This window comes from Crinia signifera, chromosome 11, assembly GCF_055691185.1.
Source record: "Crinia signifera chromosome 11, ASM5569118v1, whole genome shotgun sequence".
NCBI lineage: Eukaryota > Metazoa > Chordata > Amphibia > Anura > Myobatrachidae > Crinia > Crinia signifera.
In genome coordinates, this window is record NC_139227.1 from 59493443 (window position 1) to 59516524 (window position 23082).

Consider the following 23082-nt stretch of genomic DNA (forward strand, 5'->3'; position numbering starts at 1 on the left):
AATTGTAGGTCTCACATTTTTAGACAATTTAATGTGAACTCCCTATATGTGTGTGTGTGTGTGTGTGTGTGTGTGTGTGTGTGTGTGTGTGTGTGTGTGTGTGTGTGTGTGTGTGTGTGTGTGTGTGAAATATATATTTTATTATTATTATTATATAACCTCAATGGTACAAGATAGCTAGCTTTCATGTTTAAATATGTAGATGTAGTTGCACATTGATGTCGGTCTGTTTTGTTTTTCTTTTATCTTTTGGGGAGTCCTATTTTTATGATAGCAAAATGTATTTAACAAAAACATGAACTTTTCCTGTGAATGGTACAGGAGGTCTTGTACAAGATTCATTAGTTTATTTTTTTTCTACCATACTGCAATTGGTAGTGCAGCAGGATGTAGACAAAATTAATCTTTTACTACGCTTTTTCTTAAGTTTTTGTTTATGAAATGATCAATTAGTAGATATTTCTTTATTTTGTGGATGAATCTTGCAGCTGTAACTAACTTGATATTTTTCGTTTAGGAGTGAAGAAGACTTTCCAATGTGAGCTTTGTAGTTACACTTGTCCCAGACGGTCAAACCTTGATCGTCATATGAAGAGTCACACTGATGAACGACCTCACAAATGCCATCTGTGTGGTAGAGCATTTAGAACAGTTACTTTGCTTAGGAATCACCTCAATACTCACACAGGTTTGTTTTCCACTTGTGAAATGTTGACATTTCCCATTTAAAATTATGGATGTTACATTTTTTAAATATACAGATTATAAATGTTAATATTTTGACACCTGCATTTGTTGAAAAATAATTTTGTGGACATTGGAACACTAGTGAAGCAGCTGTCTTCGCTTTCATTGGTTCTGAGATGAACCTTGCTAGGCTATCATTGCCATTTAAGATGGTCACTATTTTACAAACCAGAAATGCCACTCCCTTCTGCCGCAGGTGATACTTTGGGGCAATCATGTGTCCAATGGCAAGCCTGCCTAAAGTGGCTCTAGGAACATCAGCAAGGTGTGACGGACAAGCTGTTGATTCCAGAGTGTGCTAGGTCCAATGCTCAAGTTATTGATGAGTTTTCAGAGCAGACTGCCAAACTGAGGTCTTTGTGGGTCAGTAACATAGACACTTTGGGAAAAATCAAGGCCTCTCTATTGACCCGCATTCTAGTTTTCACTGTCTCTGTGAGGAGATCTTTTGGGTCAGTTCTTGGGAGGCAGAGGTTTCTCAGGCTAGCTCTTTAGGCATAAAAAGTAGCAGTTACCAACCTTTTCACTTCTTGCCTGGCATTCCCCATTTCTGAAATTTCAGGTAGGGATGGCAGCACTCTCTGGGAGGTCCCACCCCAAGTTGAGCCCCCCCCCCCCCAATAGTCAGGTTGGCCAATGCCTCCATTATTCTTACTGTACAATGTGTACATTTTTAAAGATCTACAGGAATTGTGAGGTCCTCCATACATCTTTGTCTTTTCAGGTGCTTCTTTGCCCCATTTTAGAATTTTTTTGGGGGTTGACAAGATCGCTGCAGGACCCCCAAACAAACAGTTAGTAGGGAACAGCTTGCCTTACTGGATCAGGTCTGTTCCACTTCTCTCTATTGACCCACATTTTTTTTTTTTTAGCTGTCTCTGGGAGGAGATCTTTAGGTCAGATTTTGGGAAGCTGGTACGGAATCAAAACATGTGAAGGCAGTGCCCTTTTTGTGGGAGAAATTCTCTCAACTGAATTTTCTAATGGTGCCCATACACTGTGTGTTTGCACCATGCGATGTGCGATCCCGCTGCACATACATTGCATCTCACCCAAATCACATGCTATTCGATCCAGGCTATAACGGGTGCGGGCACCTTAAGATAATCTCTTTGGCTACTGGGGGGGGTGTGCCTGTTGAAACTGGGGTTGCACAGCCTGCCACCGTCCTTACAGGGTGTTGGCATAGATTAAAACTGGTTTCAGTCCCGCCCTCAGGTGTAGCATGGGCTCATTTACTCAAATTGCAGAGTTTCCATCTCAACTAAAATTGAGCTCTCTGTGTAATAGGGTTTTTTTTCCCCCAGGGGATCAATTCCTAGATTTGGACACTCATGACCCTCTTGACAGAGATGTGTTGTTTTTTTTTTCCCAGTAGGTTATTCTATTCTAGATGTCATTATTCCGCTACCTTTACACCAAACAAGTGGAGGTTCTACTCCAACATGTTTGTGATGGACTAGTCCAGTGGTAGCCAACCCTAGCCTACGAGAGCTACCAACAGTTCACATTTCCAGACAACTTAGCTGCTGCACAGCTGCACTCATTAATCACTGACACATTTTAAAAGATACACAGATGGAGCTTATTAGCTCACTTGTGATTCTGTGAGGAGTCCTGCAAAACATGCACTGTTGGTAGCTCTCGAGGACTAGGGTTGGCTACCCCAGGACTAGTCCTTTCCTCTAATCAATGTAAAGCGGCTGAATCCTCATCGGTTACTTGCAAAATTTATTAAGGAGTTCCTGCGCTCGGTAGTCAGTGCAATGGAAGGCAAGGTGTTTCTAGTGTCCATAGACATCAAGGATGTTTATTTGCATTTCTCTTTCGTCCAGTCCGGTGACACAGCTTATGATGGGATGTACGAGGGTCCACCAGGAGCCCAGGCACCTATGCTTCTAATTCTTTGGGAGCAGGCTCCTCCCTACTGCATCCCATAATGCTTCAGTTAGTTTTAGGTGCCCACAGGAGTGGGTGCTATGCTTTGCAGCTGCGTTTTTTTCTTTAGATTGGATGGATGCTAGGTGACAGTCCCTGGGCCACCAGGGCAGTTCCAATGAAAAGCGCTGTTCAGGTGGGCGATACTGACAGCCGGCGCCAGTATAAATATTAGCATAAACCCAGTGCCATTGCAGAGGCGGGGCTTGCTCAGAGAGGGAACAGAGAGCTCTGTGGGGGCAAACACTGCTTCCTGCTTCTCCCTGCGGCGCCATTATTGTCTCCAGACAAGATCCTATCAAGGCTGATGGACTTCCTGGGAATCAAAACTGCACATCAATGTCTTGGAATTAAGAAAAAAGGTCCTGACGTCACACTGACTAATTTACAGAAGTCCTCCTTGACACCGACAAAGCGTCTTCTCTTTTTGGGAATACTGGACACAAAACCTGAGTGTTTCTTCCCCAGGAGAAAGCAGAGGACATTCGAACTCTGGTTCTGGCACTCTTAGCCAAGCCTCAGGTGTCGGTTCACCAGTGCATCCAGTTACTGGGAAAAATGGTAGCCACGTTTGAAGCCCTCCAGTTTGGAAGGTTCCGATCCAGACCCTTCCAGTTAGACCAGGGCTGGGCAACACCGGCCCTCCAGATGTTAATGAACTACACATCCCAGGATGCTTTGCATTAGTTTTGCTATGTGGCCATGCTGAATCTGATGCAAGGCATGCTGGGATGTGTAGTTCATCAACATCTGGAGGGCCGGTGTTGCCCAGCCCTGAGTTCGACATTCTGAGAAAGTGGTCAGGCTCACATCTTCTCCTGCACAAGAGGATTTTCTTGCCCAATCGAGCCAGACAGTCCTTACTTTGTGGACCCATGCTCCGAACCTGCTCGCAGGACTGAGATTCGGGGCAATTTCTTATGCGATACTCCAGGCTCCGACAATGCCACAACGGTGGCATATGTCAACCTCCAGGGGGGGGACAAAGAGCAACTCCTGTGTGAGGGAGGCTACAAAGATTCTGATTTGGGCGGAGTTGAATGTCGACATTGTCAGTCATCTTCCCTCTACCTCCCCATGGCAGCTCACTAATGGGTTAAGTCCCGAAGGGCAGTACACTGGAAGGAAACAAAAACAAACACTGGCCCCTATATAAGCCCCGCTTCCATAGGCTTCAGTGTCTTTTTTTTTTTTCTTCAAGGGTAGTGGATGGGCTTACCCTGAGCTGCAGCCCTCTCCACTGTCTAGAGCAGTTGGGGTTGAGGCAGGATTCTTATGGAAACAGGTCCCTGCTGTCGAGGGCAGTAAGGGGAACCTAAGGTCTGCTGTATAGACTCCAGAGGGTCCCAGGAGCAGCGAAGGCGGCATGAAGATCCGAGCGCAAGTGCTGCACGTGGAGACGCGGGGCGCCCTCCGGGCGGAAAGTCTGGTTCTATGTGCGGCCGGCGTCTGACGTAACGGGAGGCCGCAGCTGGGGGGAGCGGCCGCATCAGAAAGGCGCGACTGAGCCGACTTAAAGGCCGAGCAGTAAGGAGGAATGTGTCTGTCATCGGCAGACACGGCGCTGTATTACAGGCACCAGGACCAGTCGCTACAGGCAGACACTTAATAAAAGAAGTACAGCAGACCTGGTAAGACTCCGTAGATAGCATGGTGCTGGAGGAGTATTCACTTTGCTTATATATGTGGGATTGTTTTTAGCCTCAAGTGGTTAAAGCACATAGCATTATGGTTGAAGAGAAAAGGCAGCAGAAGAAATCAGGGTAAGCCAGGAATATTGAAGCAATTAAGAATATAGGAGGATGAATTGTGGAGAATTATATACTTGTGTATACTATTTTAGGTCTGACACCAGTAAGGGGAAAGCAGAAGCTAAGACTAAACATAAGAAGCATCATCCAGCAAAATGCAGTCTATGTGACAAAAATGTATCGGAGAAATGCACAAGGCTCTACGTGTGATGCATATAAAGTTTTTCAGAAAATGTCCATGCCACAGATGTCTGAATTGGTAACAATGCTTAAGAACGCCTTGGCAGATACATTTATTACTAAGGATGACTTGGAAAAAATATCGCCAAAAAGAAGCAGGGCTGAGTGTTCAGGGGGGTCACAAAACTCCGGGGAAGGACCAGCCTTTAGAGAAGAGGAAGTAGAAGAGGGAGAGATTACGCAAGACAACCCTGGTGCGGATTTTAATCCTGTATTACTTGAAAATCTATTAGCCCTCATACACAAATCTCTAAAAATAGAGGAGACCCAGGAGGAGGAAAAGCTGCAGGACCTTCTTTTCCAGGATAAAAAGAAGAAAGGAAAAACATTCCCTTTATCAAAAACTCTAAAGGAAGTGGTAGAGGAAGAGTGGCGTCACCCGCATAAGAGGGTAAGATAAGTAAAATACTGGGATGAAGCTCCGAGAGTAGATGCCGCCATCGCAAGGATTTCTAAAAAAACTACACTTCCATTAGAGGACGCCAACATCTTCAAAGATGCTATGGAAAGGAAGATTGAGGTTAACCTCAGGAAGCAGCACATTACGGCGGGAGCAGCTATTAAAGCGTCTTCGTCCATGGCAGTCACGTCCAGGGTGTTGAGATCTTGGGTCCAGGATCTGGAGTCAGATACTCTGGATGGTATTAAAAGAACGGAGCTGATCAAATTAATACAGAATATTCAAATTGCTGTAGAGTTTCTATGTGACGCTTCAATGGATGCAGTTTTGGCGGCTAGGTCAAGCGCAACCATTGCTGTAGCCAGAAGAGCGCTGTGGCTGAAGCCGTGGGCAGCTGATAGTCAAAACAAAAGTTATTGTCTTTACCTTTTCAGGGGCAGTACCTATTTGGTACGAAACTGGAAGACATCACGAAAATTTCCGGAGGGAAGTCGGTCTGGCTACCCTTAGGACAAAGGTAAAAAAACTATATTTATTTAATAGGCCATTTAAATATCAGTCAACTGAGTTCAAAGAAGCGAGAACATACAGGCCCGGAAGAAACTTCAGAAGATACTGGGCAGGGAATCAGAGTTTTTTTTCGTGGCCAAAGGGGCAGAGAGGGTAGCTATCCCTCAAGACAGTTTAATCAATTACGCCAAGAGGACAGTTGGGGGCAGGCTGCTGCAATACGGGCACGTCTGGTCCCAATCTGTCAAAGACAGATGGGTATTGGAGATAGTGGAGTCCGGATACAAAATAGAGTTTGCAAAGTATCCAGGTCATTGGAGAACAGAATTTCGTATTCCGCAGGATCCGGTGGAGAAATCTGCTTTACTCGTCAGTCTTCAGAAAATGATCGCATCTAGGCTGGCATTCCAGATTCTTTATAGTAAATAAGCTGTCTGGGGGCTTCAGAACCATCCTGGACCTGAGAAAATTGAACACTTACATTATAGTGAAGAAATTCAAGATGCAGTCCTTAAGGTCAATACTTACGGATATCAAGGAAGGAACGTTCCTAACAACAATAGACTTACAGGACGCATATTTACACGTACCCATATGTACAGGGCATTACAGGTTTCTCCGGTTCCGTTTAGGGGTCATTACTTATCAGTTTGTCGCCCTGCCATTTGGCCTGGCTACTTCGCCAAGAACATTTACAAAGGTATTAATAGTGTTCATCGCCAATCTAAGGCAGCAGGGTATCTCCATGTGGCCTTACCTGGACGACATACTTATCATGGCAAGAACAAGGTCGGAGGCGGAAAGATGCACTCAGGTCAAGCAATACTTGGAGAAACCTGATTGGTTGATCAATCAAGAGACGAGCCAACTGCGGCCGTCTCGAACAGTAAGATATCTGGATCTATGGGTAGACACAGCCTCTTTGACAATAAAGTTAACAGGAAAAAGGAGAGAGAGATTGGTGAGAGAAGTGCTGAGGATTCGGGACAAGAGAATAGTACTCAGGAGACTGTATGAAGGTTCTCTGCTTAATATCCGCCGCACTGTATGCCGTTCCTTTGGGACAATTTCACATACGGGTAGCGCAAAACTGGGTACTCTTTACCTAGCACGGCGCCCATCGCGACCATCACATGCACTAAAAACCGGGTGCGATGCCGGCGATTTTCCCATAGAGACCAATGTTAAAAGTCAGATTGGTCGCGATTTTTACATAGGAAACAATGTTAAATGGGCCACAGAGCCCTAATAGTCCCCCTGAAGTCTTAACCCCTTCCCGACATTTGACGTACATTTACGTCATGGTCGGGAAGTACTTCCCGACACATGGCATAAATGTACGTCATGGATTTAAACTGTCACCGCGTCTATAGACGCGGTGACAGTTTGGAAATGTCTGCTGTCCCTGACAGCAGACATCCCCCCTCGCTGCCCAGGGGGGGCAGGGATGCCCCCCCCCGGTCGGCGATCGCTGTGATTGGCTGTTCAAATGTGAACAGTCAATCACAGCGTTTCCTGTGTTACCGGCGGCTAAGCCGCTTGGTAACACAGTGATCGGTGCTGTTAAGTACAGCACCGATCGCCAGCCCACCCTCCCACCCACCCGGCAGCTCACGGCAGTCCCTGCAGTCCCGGCAGCCGCAGCGCTCCCCCCCTCCCACTCCCCCGCCAGCCGCAGCACAAATAAAATAAATAAAAGGACATGTAATGTAATGAAAAATATATATATATATATATATATATATATATATATATATATATATATATATATATATATATATATATATATATATATATATATATATATATATATATATATTCCCGACATATGACGTGTATATATACGTCATGGTCGGGAGGTACTTCCCGACCGAAGACGTATATATACGTCATGGTTTTAAACTGTCACCGCGTCTATAGACGCGGTGACAGTTTGGAGATGTCTGCTGTCCCTGACAGCAGACATCCCCCCTCGCGGCGATCGCTGCGATTGGCTGTTCAAATGTGAACAGCCAATTGCAGCGTTTTCTGTGTTACCGACGGCTAAGCCGCTCGGTAACACAGTGATCGGTGGTGATCGGTGCTGTTAAGTACAGCACCGATCACCACCGATCGCCAGCCCCCCCCCCCGGCAGCCCCCCCTCCCTCCCACCCACCCGGCTGCCGCAGCGTCAGCACCCCTCCCACCCCCCCACCAGCCGCAGCGCCAGCCCCCCTCCCAAAGCTGGTGAGCAAAATGGGGTCACATGTGGGGGGGTTCCACTGTATTGGTGCTTCGGGGGTCTTGCTAATGCGACATAGCACCCACCATTCATTCCACCACCAAAAATCACTCCTTCCCTTCTGAGTCCTGCCATGCACCCAAATGGTATTTTTGGGTCACATATGAGGCATTGCCGTACTCGGGAGAAATTGGGGCACATATTTTGGGGTGCTTTGTCTCCTTCATTCCTTGCGAAAATGAAAAATTTTGAGCCAGAACTGCATTTTTGTGTAAAAAATTACGTTTTTTTACACAAAAATGCAGATCTGGCTCAAAATTTTTCATTTTCACAAGGAATGAAGGAGACAAAGCACCCCAAAATCTGTGCCCCAATTTCTCCCGAGTATGGCAATGCCTCACATGTGACCAAAAAATACCAGTTGGGTGCATGGCAGGACTCAGAAGGGAAGGAGTGATTTTTGGATTTTGCAGCACAGATTCTGGTTGAATGACCCCTGAAGCACCCATACAGTGGAACCCCCCCACAAGTGACCCCATTTTGCAAACTACACCCTTCAGGGAATTCATCAGGGGGTATAGTGTACATTTCAAACCCCCAGGGGTTTCACCAATTTTGATACAACTGAGCTGTGAAAATGAAAAATTTAATTTTTTCATTTTCACAGCCCAGTTGTATCAAAATTGGTGAAACCCCTGGGGGTTTGAAATGTACACTATACCCCTAAATGAATTCCCTGAAGGGTGTAGTTTGCAAAATGGGGTGACTTGTGGGGGAGGTTCCTAACTTTTAGCACTTATAGTGCCTAGAAACCTACATGGTGCCTAAAAAAAATCTCATAAAAAGGAGGCTCCAAAATCAAGTAGGTGCTCCTATTATGAAGCCTGTGGTTTGGTCAACGTGCACACTAGGGCCACATATAGGATATTTATGAAAACAAAAGAATTGGGGGAATCAATTTTTAGTCACATTTCTCTAGTAAAATCTACTGTATTCGTTAGAAAAATGTATTAAAATTGAAACTCTGCAAAAAAAAAGAAATTTTGAAATTTCACCTACACTTTGTTTTAATTCCTGTGAAACACATAAAGGGTTAACAAACTTCCAAAATGCTGTTTTGAATACTGTGAGGGGTGCAGTTTTTGAAATGGCATCATTTATGGGGGTGTCTCACATACAAGTCCCTCAAAGTCACATCAGAACTGAACTGGTCCCTAAAAAAAATCAGTGTTTGAAATTTTCTTGAAAATTTGAGAATTTGCTATTCATATTTGAAGCCTCCTAGTGTCCAAAAAAATGAAAAGGAGGTTGAAATAATGATTGCAACATAAAGTAGACATATGGTCTTTGTTAGTTATTAACTATTTTGAGTGGTATGTTTATTTGTCTCACAAGCAGAAAATGTGACATTTTGCAAATTGCAAAATTTTCCATTTTTTCACGACATTTTGGTATTTTTCACAAAAAAACACAGACTGTATCGACCCAAATTTACCACTAACTTGAAGTACAATGTGTCACGAGAAAACAATCTCAAAATCACTGGGATAAGTAAAAGCAAAAAAAAGTTATCCCCACTTAAGTGAAACATGTCAGATTTGAAAAAAATGGCTCTGTCAGGAATGCAAAAACTGGCTGTGTCAGGAAGGGGTTAAATGGCCCCCACAATTTTTAACGCCACCCCACGATCAACGTAAACCCGAAGCGTGGCGAGCGGCTGCGGTACACGTCCTCCGACCTTTTCATACCCCCACTATCCACGTCGGCGTGGAGTTGAGAATAGAATAGTGTGGCGAGCCCCGCGAGGGGACGCGGATACCTTCACAGGTAAACGCGTCCCCTCGCGGGCTTCACAGGTGTCCGCGTCGCCACGGACACCTGTGAAGCCCGCGAGGGGACGCGTATAACTGTGAAGGTATCCGCGTCCCCTCGCGGGGCTCGCTGCGCTCGCCACGCTTCGGGCTCGGTGGCTCGCTGCGCTCGCCACACTATTCTATTCTCAACTCCACGCCGACGTGGATAGTGGGGGTATGAAAAGGTCGGAGGACGCCTACCGCCGCTCCTCGCGGGCTCGCTGCGCTCGCCACGCTTCGGGTTCACGTTGATCGTGGGGTGGCGTTAAAAATTGTGGGGGCCATTTAAGACTTCAGGGGGACTATTAGGGCTCTGTGGCCCATTTAACATTGTTTCCAAGTAAAAATCGCGGGCATTGAGGCATTTAACGCTAAAATCGCGACCAATCTGACTTTTAACATTGATCCCTATGGGAAAATCGCTGGCATCGCGTCGCACCCGTTTTTTATGTACCCGTGATGCCCGTGATTTTTTACCCCCGACGCCCGCGATTGTAATTGCCGTTCTAGGTAAAGAGTACCCAAAACTGTTTTCTGATGCAGTGGGACGGCGATGGAAAAAACAAGCCAGCCTATTCGCCTGTCAGAGAAAGCACGTCAGGATCTAACCTGGTGGTCTCTCAGAGAAAGACAGGGAAGAGTGTTTGTGGTGGCAAAACAAGTGGTGGTAACTACCGACGCCAGCCAGACAGGTTGGGGGGCCATCTATGGGGACTACATTGCCCAAGGAGTCTGGTCCAAAGAAACAAGTACAAACACTCTAATGTCCGAGAGATGAGATCGGTCTTGATGGCCTGCAGACATATACAGAGTTCACGGGTGGGAAAGGACGTCATCATAAGGTCCGACAATCAGAACATAGTAGCCTATATAAACAGGCAAGGTGGAACAAGAAGCCGGGAACTCATGTCGGAAGTGGCAAAAGTAATGAATTGGGCGGAAGGTCAAGTGTCCAGCCTTACAGCAGTATTTGTAGCAGGAAAGGAGAATTTGCAGGCAGACAGCCTCAGCAGACACAAGATGTTGCCACGAGAGTGGGAGCTGTCTCCAGACATATTCAAACATCTGGTGGATATGTGGGGGTTACCCCAGGTGGACTTAATGGCCATGGGGAAGAACACAAAACTTCGGAGGTTCTTCTCGAGGCATTGGGATCCTCAGGCAGAACAGCAGGATGCATTGACTGCAGTATGGGAAGCAGACCTAGTGTATGTGTTCCCTCCCTCTCCGATTATAGCAAGATTGCTGTCAGAAATCCAGCAGGAGAAAGCAACAGTAATTGCGATACTGCCTTGCTGGCCAAGAAGAGATGTCAGTGGGGGAACCGTGGACATTGCCGGATCAAGTCCAATCTTGCTCAGCCGCCTAGCTGGAAGTTGACGGTGTGGCTACTGAGACCAAAATGCTAGAAAGAAAAGGTTTTTCTATTCAAGTAGTCCTTACCCTTTTAAAGGCTAGGAAGAGCTCTACATCTCTGACTTGCCATAGAATTTGGAGGAGATTCGTGATTTTCTGTAGATCAAAAAATAAAAGAACAAATGATTTGTCCACAGTGCTGGATTTTCTGCAGACAGGATTGGATAAGAACTTGTCAATCAGCTCTATTAAGGTCCAAATCTCGGCCTTATCAGCTATGCTAGAATGGAAGCTAGCGGAAGATAAGTACATACAAAGGTTCGGACAAGCAGCAAAACATATAAAACCTTCTTTCCATAGTCCATTGGCACCTTGGGACCTTAATTTAGTGCTTAATACGATAGTGGAGGCTCCATTTGAACCTCTGCATGAAATATCCTTAAAGTGGTTAACGGTCAAAGTGGTCTTTCTAGTAGCTATTACCTCGGCCAGGAGAGTGTCCGAAATTCAAGCACTGTGGGGCAGGTCAACACTTTCTTAATTTTTTTCAGGACGAAGTAGTGTTGAGAACTAACCGGCAATTTCTTCCAAAAGTGGTTTCAAGTTTTCACAGTAACCAAGAAATCGTTCTTCCTTCTTTCTGCTAAAATCCGGTCAATTCCAAGGAGGAAAGATTACATAAATTGGATATAGTGAGAGCACTGAGAATTTATCTGGATAGAACAAAGCCTCATAGGAAGACAGAAAGATTATTTGTCTTGACTGAGGGGAAGAACAAGGGGCTAGTAAAGCCACAATTTCTAGGTGGATTAAGACTTGTATCCTGGAAGCATACAAAATCAGAGTACAACAACCACCTATTGGCTTTAAAAGCCATGTCGACCAGGGCAATGTCAGCCTCCTGGGCAGAGAAGGAGGCAGCTTTAGTACAAGAACTTTGTAAAGCAACTTGCTGGTCTTCTGTTCACACATTTACCAAACATTATAGAGTTGACTTCGCGGCATCAGGGGTGCGAGATTTGGTAGAAAAGTATTGAGTGCTGTGATTTGAAGTAGAAAAAAAAGAAAAATATACAAAAAATAAAAATGTTGTCTTCGTTAAACATAAGGTGAGGTAACCTCTTTTCTTATCGTTTCTCCCCACCCACTGTGTAAAACTGCTCGGGCATTACCCATTAGTGAGCTGCCATGGGGAGGTAGAGGAAAGTACAGATTCCTACCTGTTAATATGCTTTCCTCTACTCCACCATGGCAGCATTATCCCTCCCGATTTGTATTTGAACGTATTGTGTGTGTGTGTGTGTGTGTTGAATTTAGTATACGGATGCTTTATAATCAAGACACTGTAGCCTATGGAGGCGAGGCTTATATAGGGGCCAGTGTTTGTTTTTGTTTCCTTCCAGTGTACTGCCCTTTGGGACTTAACCCATTAGTGAGCTGCCATGGTGGAGTAGAGAAAAGCATATTAACAGGTAGGAATCTGTACTTTATCCCGGGTGTAGACGATTGGGACGCAGACTTTCTCAGTCGCCACGACCTACACCCAGGGGAATGGAGCCTCAACCCACAAGTTTTTGCCAGCATTGTGGATCGATGGGGATGCCCGCAAATCGATCTGATGGCATCCAAGTTCAACAAGGTGCCCTGATATTGCTCGAGAACCAGGGACGGAGGCTGTGGATGCCCTGATGGCGGCCTGGTCATATGCCCTGGTGTACCTGTTCCCTCCTCTCCCGCTACTGGCAAAGGTACTCAAAAGAGTAATAAACCAAAGAGTGGAAGCCATCTTAGTGGTACCAGACTGGCCAAGAAGGGCATGGTATGCAAATCTTCAAGTCCTGTTGTTGGAAGACCCGTGACGTCTTCCTCTCAGAAGCGACCTGCTCACCCATGGTCCCTGTGTCTACCAAGACTTAGGGCGGCTTTGTTTAACGGCCTGGAAGTTGAGCGGCAAATTTTTAGCACACAAGGGCTTGCATGCTTCAGTCATTACAACTGACACAGGCCAGGAAACCGGTTACAGCTAAGCACTACCACCATATTTGGAGAAAATATGTGGGGTGGTGTGAAAGATATGATTTTCCTCCTGCCTAATTTAACCTTAACAGGTTTTTTAGATTCCTACAGGCGGGAATGGATTTAGGGCTCCGTCCTGACTCTTTAAAAGTCCAGATCTCAGCCTTGTCGATATTCTTTCAAAAGAAGTTACCTGTGTTACCAGAGGTACAGGCGTTTCTGCAGGGATTTCATCATATTCAACACCCCTTTTGTGCCACCAACAGCTCCATGGAGTTTGGATGTGGTCCTGTTGTTTTTGCAGTCCTCCTGGTTTGAACCTTTGTCATCGGTGGAGAATACAAATATTTACTTTTGGCTTTGGCCTCGGCTCGCAGAGTCTCAGAGTTAGGGGCTCTGTCCTGTAAGAGTCCCTACTTTAATATTCCACGAGGATAGAGTGGAATTGAGAACAAATCCACAGGTTTTTTTTCCAAATGTCATTTCCTTTTCACCTGAACCAGCCTATTGTAGTCCCGCCTGCTTTAGGTTCTCCTGGACGTCGCTGGACGTGGTCCGTTCCTTGAAAGAGTATGTTCTGAGGACAGAGAGAGTCCGTAAAACTGCTTGCCTCTTTGTGCTGTATGACGCACATAAGATGGGACGCCCAGCTTCGAAACAGTCCATTGCACGATGGATACGTGCGACTATGCAGGCCTATGCAGTGGCTGGATTGACTATGCCTTTAGGATTGAAGGCTCATTCTACAAGGTCCGTGGGAGCATCCTGGGCGGCTGCTCAGGGTGTGTCGACCTTGCAGCTTTGTAGAGGTGCTACCTGGTCGGGGGCAGCATATATTTGCAAAGTTTTACAAATTTGAAGCCCTGCCCAAAGAAGATACCCAGTTTGGACAGGCGGTACTGCATCCGTTTCGGCACGTACCTGCCCTCTCTGGAAGCTTTGGGACTTCCCCAAGGTCTTAAGACATTTCCCAGTATCCCATAAAGATGAAAGTAAAAATAGGAATTTAATATTTACCGGTAATTCCGTTTCACAAATGCTTTATGGGATACTGGGCGCCCGCCGCAGTGCGGAGTCTTACTGCAGTTGATTACTCCGTTGAGTAGTTCATACTGTCCCACTACTGTGGTCCATTTGTTATGTTGTATGAACGGTGTGCTGGTATAAATATCACCACTAATTACACATATGTTGGTTAACATATTGATATTTACATATCCTCTCGTATGTTTCATCCTCCTTCGGGCACGGTTTTTCATTAACTGGTTCGTGGGTGGGGATTCAGAGGGGAGGAGCCAGTACACCCAGTTCAAAGTTTTATATGTGCCTGTCTCCTGCGGATACACTCTACAAGGTCTTAAGACGTTTCCCAGTATCCCATAAAGACTTTGTGAAAGGTAGAATTATACTCACCGATAATTCCTTTTCTTCCTAGAGATCCCATGGCAGCCAAGACCTTGGGATTTCATCCCTCTCCCTTCAGATAGACAGGCTGTTTTTTTCTAGGACCTCCCCCTTCCTGCATAAATGGGTGCACCTCCCCTCTCTCCTTGTCTTTTTGAGTGTCTCCTTAGCTCTTGGTCCTGGAAAAAACCACAAGGGGAGGGCAAACTAATGGCTGCCATGGGATCTCTAGGAAGAAAAGGAATTATCGGTGAGTATAATTCTACCTTTCTTCTACGATCCCCATGGCAGCCAAGACCTTGGGATAATACCAAAGCAGAAAAAAGGGGGGGACACATAAGTGCTGAATAATAATTTTTTATTCGTTCATGGTGCTATGGAGAATCTTTTCCCCAAAGTTTGATCGTGACACATTCAGTGCGTAATGCCTGGAAAACGTGTGTATCGACTTCCAGGTTGCTGCATTGCAGATATCCTTCACCGACGCCTGTGCCTTCCTTGCCCATGAGGTCGCCATGGCCCGAGTAGAGTGTGCCTTTATGATACCTGGAACTTCTTGTCCTTCTTGTTTGTAGACAAACGAAATGAGCTCGCGGATCCACCTCGACATGGTCTGCTTTGAGGGGGACAACCCCTTCTTTGCCCCGTCTGTGATTATGAATAAGTTCTTTGATTTTCTTATCTCTTTGACTCGATCCATGTGGATCGTGATACTTCTCACTAAGTCAAGGGTATGCCATTCTTCTTCTATTTCTCCCTTTGGTTCAGGGTAGAAAGCTGGAAGAGTTATCTCCTGGTTGAGATGGAAGGTACTTACTACCTTAGGTAGGAAATCGGGATGTGTGCGTAACACCACTCTGTCCGGAAATATTCTTAAGTAAGGCTCTTCAGTGTAAAGAGCTTGTAGCTCACTGATCCTTCTAGCGGAAGTGACCGCCACTAGGAACAATATTTTCCAGTTCATATACTTCATATGTACTTCTTGTAAGGGCTCAAATGGGTCTTTTGTCAAAGCTTTCAATATCATATTGAGGTCCCAGGGAGCTACTAACGACCTTACTGCCGGGCGTAGTCTCTGGACTGCATTGCAGAACTTTCTTATCAGGTCCTCTTCAGCCAGTTTTTTATTGAGTAGGACGCTGAGAGCTGAAATTTGAACTTTCAATGTGGATGTCGCTAAACCTGCATCGAAGCCTAAGTACAGAAACTGCAGAACCTGGGCTGTGGATGACTGTTCTATGTCAATAGCCGACCCTTTCCAACGAATAAAGGCTTGCCAAACTCGGTAATATGCCAACGATGAGACTTCTTTCCTGGCCTTTAATAGTAGACTGACCACTTGGTCCGACAGTCCTCTGCTTTTTAGTAGCCCCCTCTCAATTTCCATGCCTTCAGAGATAATTTTTCTGGATTTTGAAACAGAACTGGACCTTGGTGCAGTAGGTTCGGTATGCTCGGCAGAGTCAGGGGTTCCTGAATGGCTAACTTCAGGACTGTGGAGAACCATGACCTTCTCGGCCAAAATGGCAGGATCACAATGACTGTTACCTGATCCTCTATAATCTTTTTCAGCACCCTGTGAATCAGTGGGAAGGGGGGAAAGACATACCCCAGGCGAAAGTTCCAAGGAACTGAGAGAGCGTCTACTGCAGATGTCTGCTGATGATAATATCTGGAATAGAATATCTCTACCTTTTTGTTGGAGCTCGATGCCATTAGATCTATGTCTGGCTTCCCCAATTTTGCAGTTATGTGTTGGAATACCTTTGCGTCCAACTCCCATTCTCCTGGTGATATTGTGCTTCTGCTCAGGAAATCTGCCAACATGTTGTCTTTCCCTGGAACGAAGACTGCGGTCAGTGAGAGAACATTTTCTTCTGCCCACTTCATTATCTTTGAGATGACTGACATGAGGTCCCTGCTTCTTGTCCCGCCTTGGTGATTTAAATGTGAGACCACTGTGAGGTTGTCTGAAAAAACCCTCAAATGTTTTCCTTGCATTTCCCGGTAGAAGTGCATTATCGTTCTCCAAACCGCTTCCGTCTCTCTCCAGTTGGAAGATTTGAGACTCTCTGCCCTTGTCCATATCCCTTGGGTTGTCTGATGCTCCATGTGAGCACCCCAGCCCGACGAACTGGCATCGGTTGTAACCACTAGGAATTGAGGAAGGGAAAGAGACACCGCTCTCCTCTCCATTTCTGCTTCTTTCCACCACCTGAGCGACTCTTTTACTTTCAGTGACAGTTTTATATTTGTTTCTAGAGCTGTTCTTGCTTTGATATACGGAAGAATGGCCCATTGGAGGGTTCTGAGCCTCCAGTGAGCCCAAGGCACTGTCCCTATGGAAGACATCATCATACCCAGCATCTTTAGACATGTTCTTAGCGGTACATGACTTGATTGTATCAGCTCTTTGGCATTCTGTCTTATCCTTTGACATCTCTCTTCTGACAGTTTGACTTCGAATTTTTTGGAGTCTATTATCAGCCCTAAGAATTGAATGGACCTTGATGGCTGCATCTGGCTCTTTTGGAAGTTTATTATCCAACCGTGCTCTTCTAGTGATGTAATCACTATTGCTAGATCTTCTTTGATCTTTCTTTCCGATGATGCCGCGATTAGTAGATCGTCCAGGTACGGCCAAATACGAATATTCTTCATTCTCAGGGCTGCTATCAAAGTGATCAGGACTTTCGTGAAGACTCGAGGCGACGTTGCCAATCCGAAAGGAAGGCATGTGAACTGGAAATGTTGTTTCATTACACAGAATCTTAGAAACCTCCTGTCTTGATGTCTGACTGGGATGTGGTAATATGCATCCTTTAAGTCCAGTGAGACCATAGTCTCCCATCTCGACCCCTGCTAGTATCGATTTCTGCGTCTCCATCCTGAATTTTTTTACATTCACGTAAGAGTTCAATTTCTTTAGGTCCAGGATGGTACGATATCCTCCTGTACCCTTTTTTACCAGAAAGAGATTCGAGTAGAAGCCTTTCTTCTCCTGCTGTTCTTCTACTGGTTCTATAGCTTTGATGCGTAACAGTTGGGATATAATTTTCCTTAATTCTTTCTTTTCTAATTGATCTTTTGGTTCTCTTGATATCCAAAAACGATCCTTTTTTGGAGTATGTAGGAATTCTATCGCGTATCCATTTTGCAGAATCTTCAGTACCCATCTGTCCTGAATGGTATTTTCCCAAATCCTCGAGAACTGGAACAGACGAGCTCCTACCCAGGGACCACTGTGATTGTCATTGCCTGGGCCCTCTCCTGAAGTTCTGCCGAAAGGACTGCTTGGAAGACTGAAAGGAACCTCTTTGACTATATGGTCTTCCTGGTCTGTAGCCTCTTGCTGCTCTATATTGAAGCTTTGCTGGATTCTGGAACTGAAATTTATTTCTTTTCTCCTGAGGCAATCTGAGAGATTTCCCGCCTGTGATCCTATGTATTAACGCATCTAGTTTTGAACCAAATAGCTGTGATCCCTCGAAAGGAAGAGAGACTAATCTATTTTTTGAGTGTGCATCTGCTGACCATGATCTTAGCCATAATGCTCTTCTTGCTGACACACCTGCCGCCATTGATCTTGCCGCGAACGAAACTGTATCCAGTGATGCCTCACAAATGAAATCTATGGCTTTCTGCATCATTTCTAGATTCTTAAGTAAGTACTGCTTGGAGATCTTGTCTTCAATATCACTATGTAGCGACGCACCCCACAATCTCAAAGCTCTGGCTACTGAGGCCACCGATACTCCTGCTTTTAGCGACACAGCCGCCGAAAAATGTAGTTTTCGGAAGGAACCCTCCATTCTTCTGTCCATGGGGTCCTTGAATGAGGCCCCGTCTTCCAGCGGGATTGTTGTTCTTGAGGTTAGTTCGGCCACCGCCGCGTCCACCTTTGGCAGCTCACACCACTTTAGAAAAATGTCGTCCTTTACTGGGTACATACGGTCTACTCTAGATAATTTACCTTGCCTTTTCTCAATATTGGACCACTCCTTAGATATCAGGTCTTTCATTACCTTGTGGACCGGAAAGTTACGGCCTTTTTTAGATCTGTCTTCGAATAAGATATCTTCTCCTTCTACTGGTGTGACTGACTCTTTAATATTCATGGTTTTATATATGGCTTTAAGTATATTTTCCACATTATCAAAATTAAAGACTCTTGTCTCCTCTTTAATTTCTCCTTCCTCTGCAGATGTATTCTCAATTTCTTCTAATAACTCTTCTGATGAGGCTCCTTCGTCACTGAACCCTGCTTGGTCCCTTGACCTTTTACTGCCCTGGGAATCTATAAACTCTTCTTTTGAGACAAAAGATCTTTTCATCCAATCCATTAAGTCTTGTAATATTTTGGGTTGGTCAGACACAGGTTTAGGTTTAATTTCACATTTTTGACACAGATTCTTTCCTTCAGTTGAAGAAAATATTACATCACAGGCCATGCAGGTCATATTCAGGTGCTTCTTTTTTGCAACTTTCTTTTTTGGGATAGTAGCTGATTCTTTAACAGGCACACTATAAAAACAAAAAATATTCTATCACTGCCTTTTGAAAAACAAACACACTAGCCTGCTTTTGTCAAAAACCATACTAGAGCTTACCTCACAGGGGCACTATCAGGCCTAGGGGGGGAAGGCGTATCCATGTTCTAAATCTGCAGCAGTACACCTGCATGATTTTAATATATATTAATACGTATCAATCCATTCCTGAGCGAATATAATCAATCATATTCAATTTCCAAATCATTTATGAAGTAACCAGCTTCAATACCTTATCCTCCAGACAACGATAGCTTGCAGGCACGCACTCAGCTTCCTCTCAGCAGCAGCAGAATAGATCTGTAACAGCGCCATCTTCACTTGCTGCACCCAGAATATATAGCCCTTTTACAGCTGTAAGCACTTGCTTGTCATTAGCTATTGCCGCCCAGCGCGATCGCTACCACAGTGTATTCTGGTAGCTGTAGTTTACACTAGGGCGTTCGCGCTTGTTTGCGCATTGCATTATGGGCACTGTAGTCCTCTGCCAGGGATTTTCTGTGCTCCGGCGGCCATCTTGCGGAATCCACCGCATGGGATTATGGGACCTGTAGTTTTCCGGCGTCCGCCGCTGGCGTCCCGGAAGTCTGTGTACTGGACACAGAACTTCTTTCTCCCCGCTCACGCATGCTGTAATCAGCCTCCTCTTGCGTGCGGCCAGCATGGAGCTCCCTCCGAAGGCTTCCATTTACCTCTGGGACCCTGGCTCCAATTACCTGAACAGACTCCGTTTTTCAGGCACACTTTCAGGTCAGTTTATGGGCAGGAACCTTGTCAGGTCACACTCCCATGTCGCTCACTTCCCCCAGAGTGAACCCTGTGTTTGAGGCAAGCTCCTAGAAAAAATAAAACAACCTACTCTGCCTAGTCTAACTGTATAACTAGGAGACAGGAAAAAAAGACAAGGAGAGAGGGGAGGTGCACCCATTTATGCAGGAAGGGGGAGGTCCTAGAAAAAAACAGCCTGTCTATCTGAAGGGAGAGGGATGAAATCCCAAGGTCTTGGCTGCCATGGGGATCGTAGAAGTAAAGGAATTACTGGTAGGTATTAAATTCCTATTTTTTTATTCGTCGCCGTTTAACCCCCACTGTAGACGCTGACCCTATTCAATGTGGTGGGGAAATCCTATTCCCCCAAACAGTGAGGCTTGCAGCTAATGCAGGGAGGCCTGCTGAATCTAACTGCGAGCCTCACTGTTTTAGGGTCCGCATACAGTTTCCCCCTCGCTCCATAACCTAGCAAGGGGAAACTGCGTGTGCAGGGGGTCAGTTGACTACTGACCCTGCAAACTGTGACAGTGAGCAGGCAGCACTGCTTGCTGTCACAGCTCGCAGAAAGCATTGAATGCACACACATATATAGATCTCTCTCTCTCATCAAATGCCAGGGCATATCAAAGTCTAATCGAATTCCACATCTAACCGTGTGTGCACACCTCCTAACAACTGCTTTTTGTCAACTTTCTATACCCCATCGTTTGTCACCCAGTGGACTTGTAGTAAATCATTTAAATCCTTTAACAGAAGAACAAAACTCCCACTCCTATTCCAGCCTTATAACTTTTTTTTTATATGTATTTTTATCTAACTTGCACATACTATGGTATTTTGACTTCTGACATGTACAACATTTATATACCGTATATACTCGAGTATAAGCCGAGTTTTTCAGCCCTTTTTATTTGCTGAAAAACCCCCACTCGGCTTATACTCGAGTCAGTGGCTTTAATACTGTAGCCGCGGCTACAGAAACATGGCCGCCGGCCTCCTGCATTGAGGACATGTATGGTGCAGGAGGCCTGGCCATTACAGAGCAGAGGACGGCATCAGCGCGACGAAGTCAGCGGCTGCCGCCGCGCACCCCCCTCCCCACGTGGAGCCTGTCAGCGGCACCCTCTACCTCCCTCTTGAGCACTGCGACCAGGGCAGCGGCGAGCAGGGCAGCGGCGGACACACCAGGAGGACAGCGGCGGCTGTGCACCCTCCTCCCCCCGCCTCTCTGTGGAGCCAGACAGCGCGGCAGCTGCAACCCCCCAGTACAGGGGATGGAGGTCAGTCACACTTTAAGTGAGGCTAAAAGGTCCCTATTGACATTAATGCCAGGTGGTTGCTGTCATGTAATGTGGGTTTGGAGCCAGTGCTTGGAGATGGGATAATCTCTCAGTGCTGGCTATGTCATTGGTGAGAATGGGCCCCGGGTTGCTGTGACCCGGGTCACCCATTTACACTGCACCGTGAGCTGGATTGAACAATGCCTGTGGTGTCCCATGCAGGGGGAGAAACCTGTGGTGTCCCATGCAGAGGGAGAAGCCTGAGGTGTCCTGTTATTATGTAGGGGGAGCAGCCTGTGGTGTCCTGTTATTATGTAGGGGCAGCAGCCTGTGGTGTCCTGTTATTATGTAGGGGGAGCAGCCTGTGGTGTCCTTGTATTATGTAGGGGGAGCAGCCTGTGGTGTCCTTGTATTATTATACAGGGGACTTTACCAGTAGCTGCTGCATTTTCCACCCTCGGCTTATACTCGGGTCACTAAGTTTTCCCAGTTTTTTTAGGTAAAATTAGGTGCCTCGGCTTATATTCGGGTCGGCTTATACTCGAGTATATACGGTAATTTAAAAGTAAATGATCTCTTGTGGCACATAATTTGTGCCAATTAAGGGAATTTTGCTTTACACTTTGTTTTTTGTCCAGCTTGTTTTTTGTCCAGCTTGTACAGTGTTTGGTTTTTAAATATCTTTTTTATCTTAGGTACTAGACCTCACAAATGCCCGGACTGTGACATGGCCTTCGTGACCAGTGGCGAATTGGTCAGACATCGCCGCTACAAACATACACACGAAAAACCTTTTAAGTGTTCAATGTGTGATTATGCGAGTGTTGAAGTAAGTGGTTCTCCTTTTTAGCTCGATTATTCTTATGCCTTTTTCCTATTCATCTTTGAGTTTTTTTTTTTTTTTTATTTATTGTAGTTTGTTTTTAATTAAAGCAAGTGAGGCTACTGTAAAAATCAATGCAAACCATATGAAGTCACATATTGGAATATGCAATATACAGTAATATCTAGCTTTGTTTTATTAGCTAAATTTAATAGTTCTAATCTCATGTACTGTATGCTAGGGGAAAGGCTTCATGTTTGTGGATATTTGGACAATGGGAGTAATCATTGTGTTATTGAATCTTTTTGAATAGGTAAGCAAGCTGAAAAGACACATCCGTTCACACACTGGGGAGCGCCCTTTTCAGTGCAGTTTGTGCAGCTATGCCAGCAGAGACACCTACAAGCTGAAGAGACACATGAGAACGCACTCTGGTAATTCTAATCCACCCCTCTATATAATCAAATCTAACTAATGCACCTGAACGAGGAGGGGGCTGCAGTGCTGGGGGGAAGGATGGTTGGAGGAGATTTTAAACTAGGCAATGGGGGGGGTGGGGATAGCTAGATACTATGGGACCCATAGTGAGAATAGTAGGATTGGGGTCAAGAATCAATTGGGGGAGGAGGGGGGGGGGGGTGACATACTTAAAGGCAATGTCTGGGGTACTAATAAGGGTAATATTGTGGGTAATTCAAAGGGTGCTCTAGGAATATGTAATATTGTGTAATAACAGTAATCTTACCTCATTACAGCTCTTAGGTACAGATGACCTTTGGGTATTGGAAGGAGTTAACGACATAGGAAGAAGTTTTAAAACTGTAAATAGGTCGGACAGTGGGAATGGTGGGGAGGCCTGTAGAGAGTCTACTAAGAGGGAGGTGGGTATGAGGAAGTTAGGAAGAAATACAAATCAGTCCAGAGGAGAAATTCAACACAATGTTAGGGACGCAAATAAACAAATTAAAATGCCTACTGGCAAATGCAAGAAGCTTAGCAGGTAAAATCGGGGAACTTGAAACTGTGGTCACTAGGGACGATTATGACATTATTGGTATTACAGAAACATGGTGTAACGAGTCGCACAATTGGGCATTATGCATGGAGGGATATACACTCTACAGAAAAGACAGGGAAAATAGAAAGGGCGGGGGTGTGTGCCTATATGTAAAATATCTTAACATCGTGTGAGAGAAATGAGCACAGGCACAGAGGAAGACT

The 23082-nt window shown here is 45.4% G+C and overlaps 1 protein-coding gene across 2 annotated transcripts in view; it reads left to right on the forward strand.

The window, feature by feature from the left end:
- The window catches only part of CTCF (CCCTC-binding factor), an 80302-nt gene that overhangs the window by 13282 nt on the left and 43938 nt on the right, over positions 1–23082 (forward strand). For both annotated transcript variants that reach the window (XM_083164790.1, XM_083164791.1), the window contains exons 3-5: positions 518–688; positions 21734–21867; positions 22175–22295. In XM_083164790.1, the coding sequence (XP_083020916.1) occupies positions 518–688; positions 21734–21867; positions 22175–22295 (426 nt within the window). The remainder of the gene's footprint in view (positions 1–517; positions 689–21733; positions 21868–22174; positions 22296–23082) is intronic.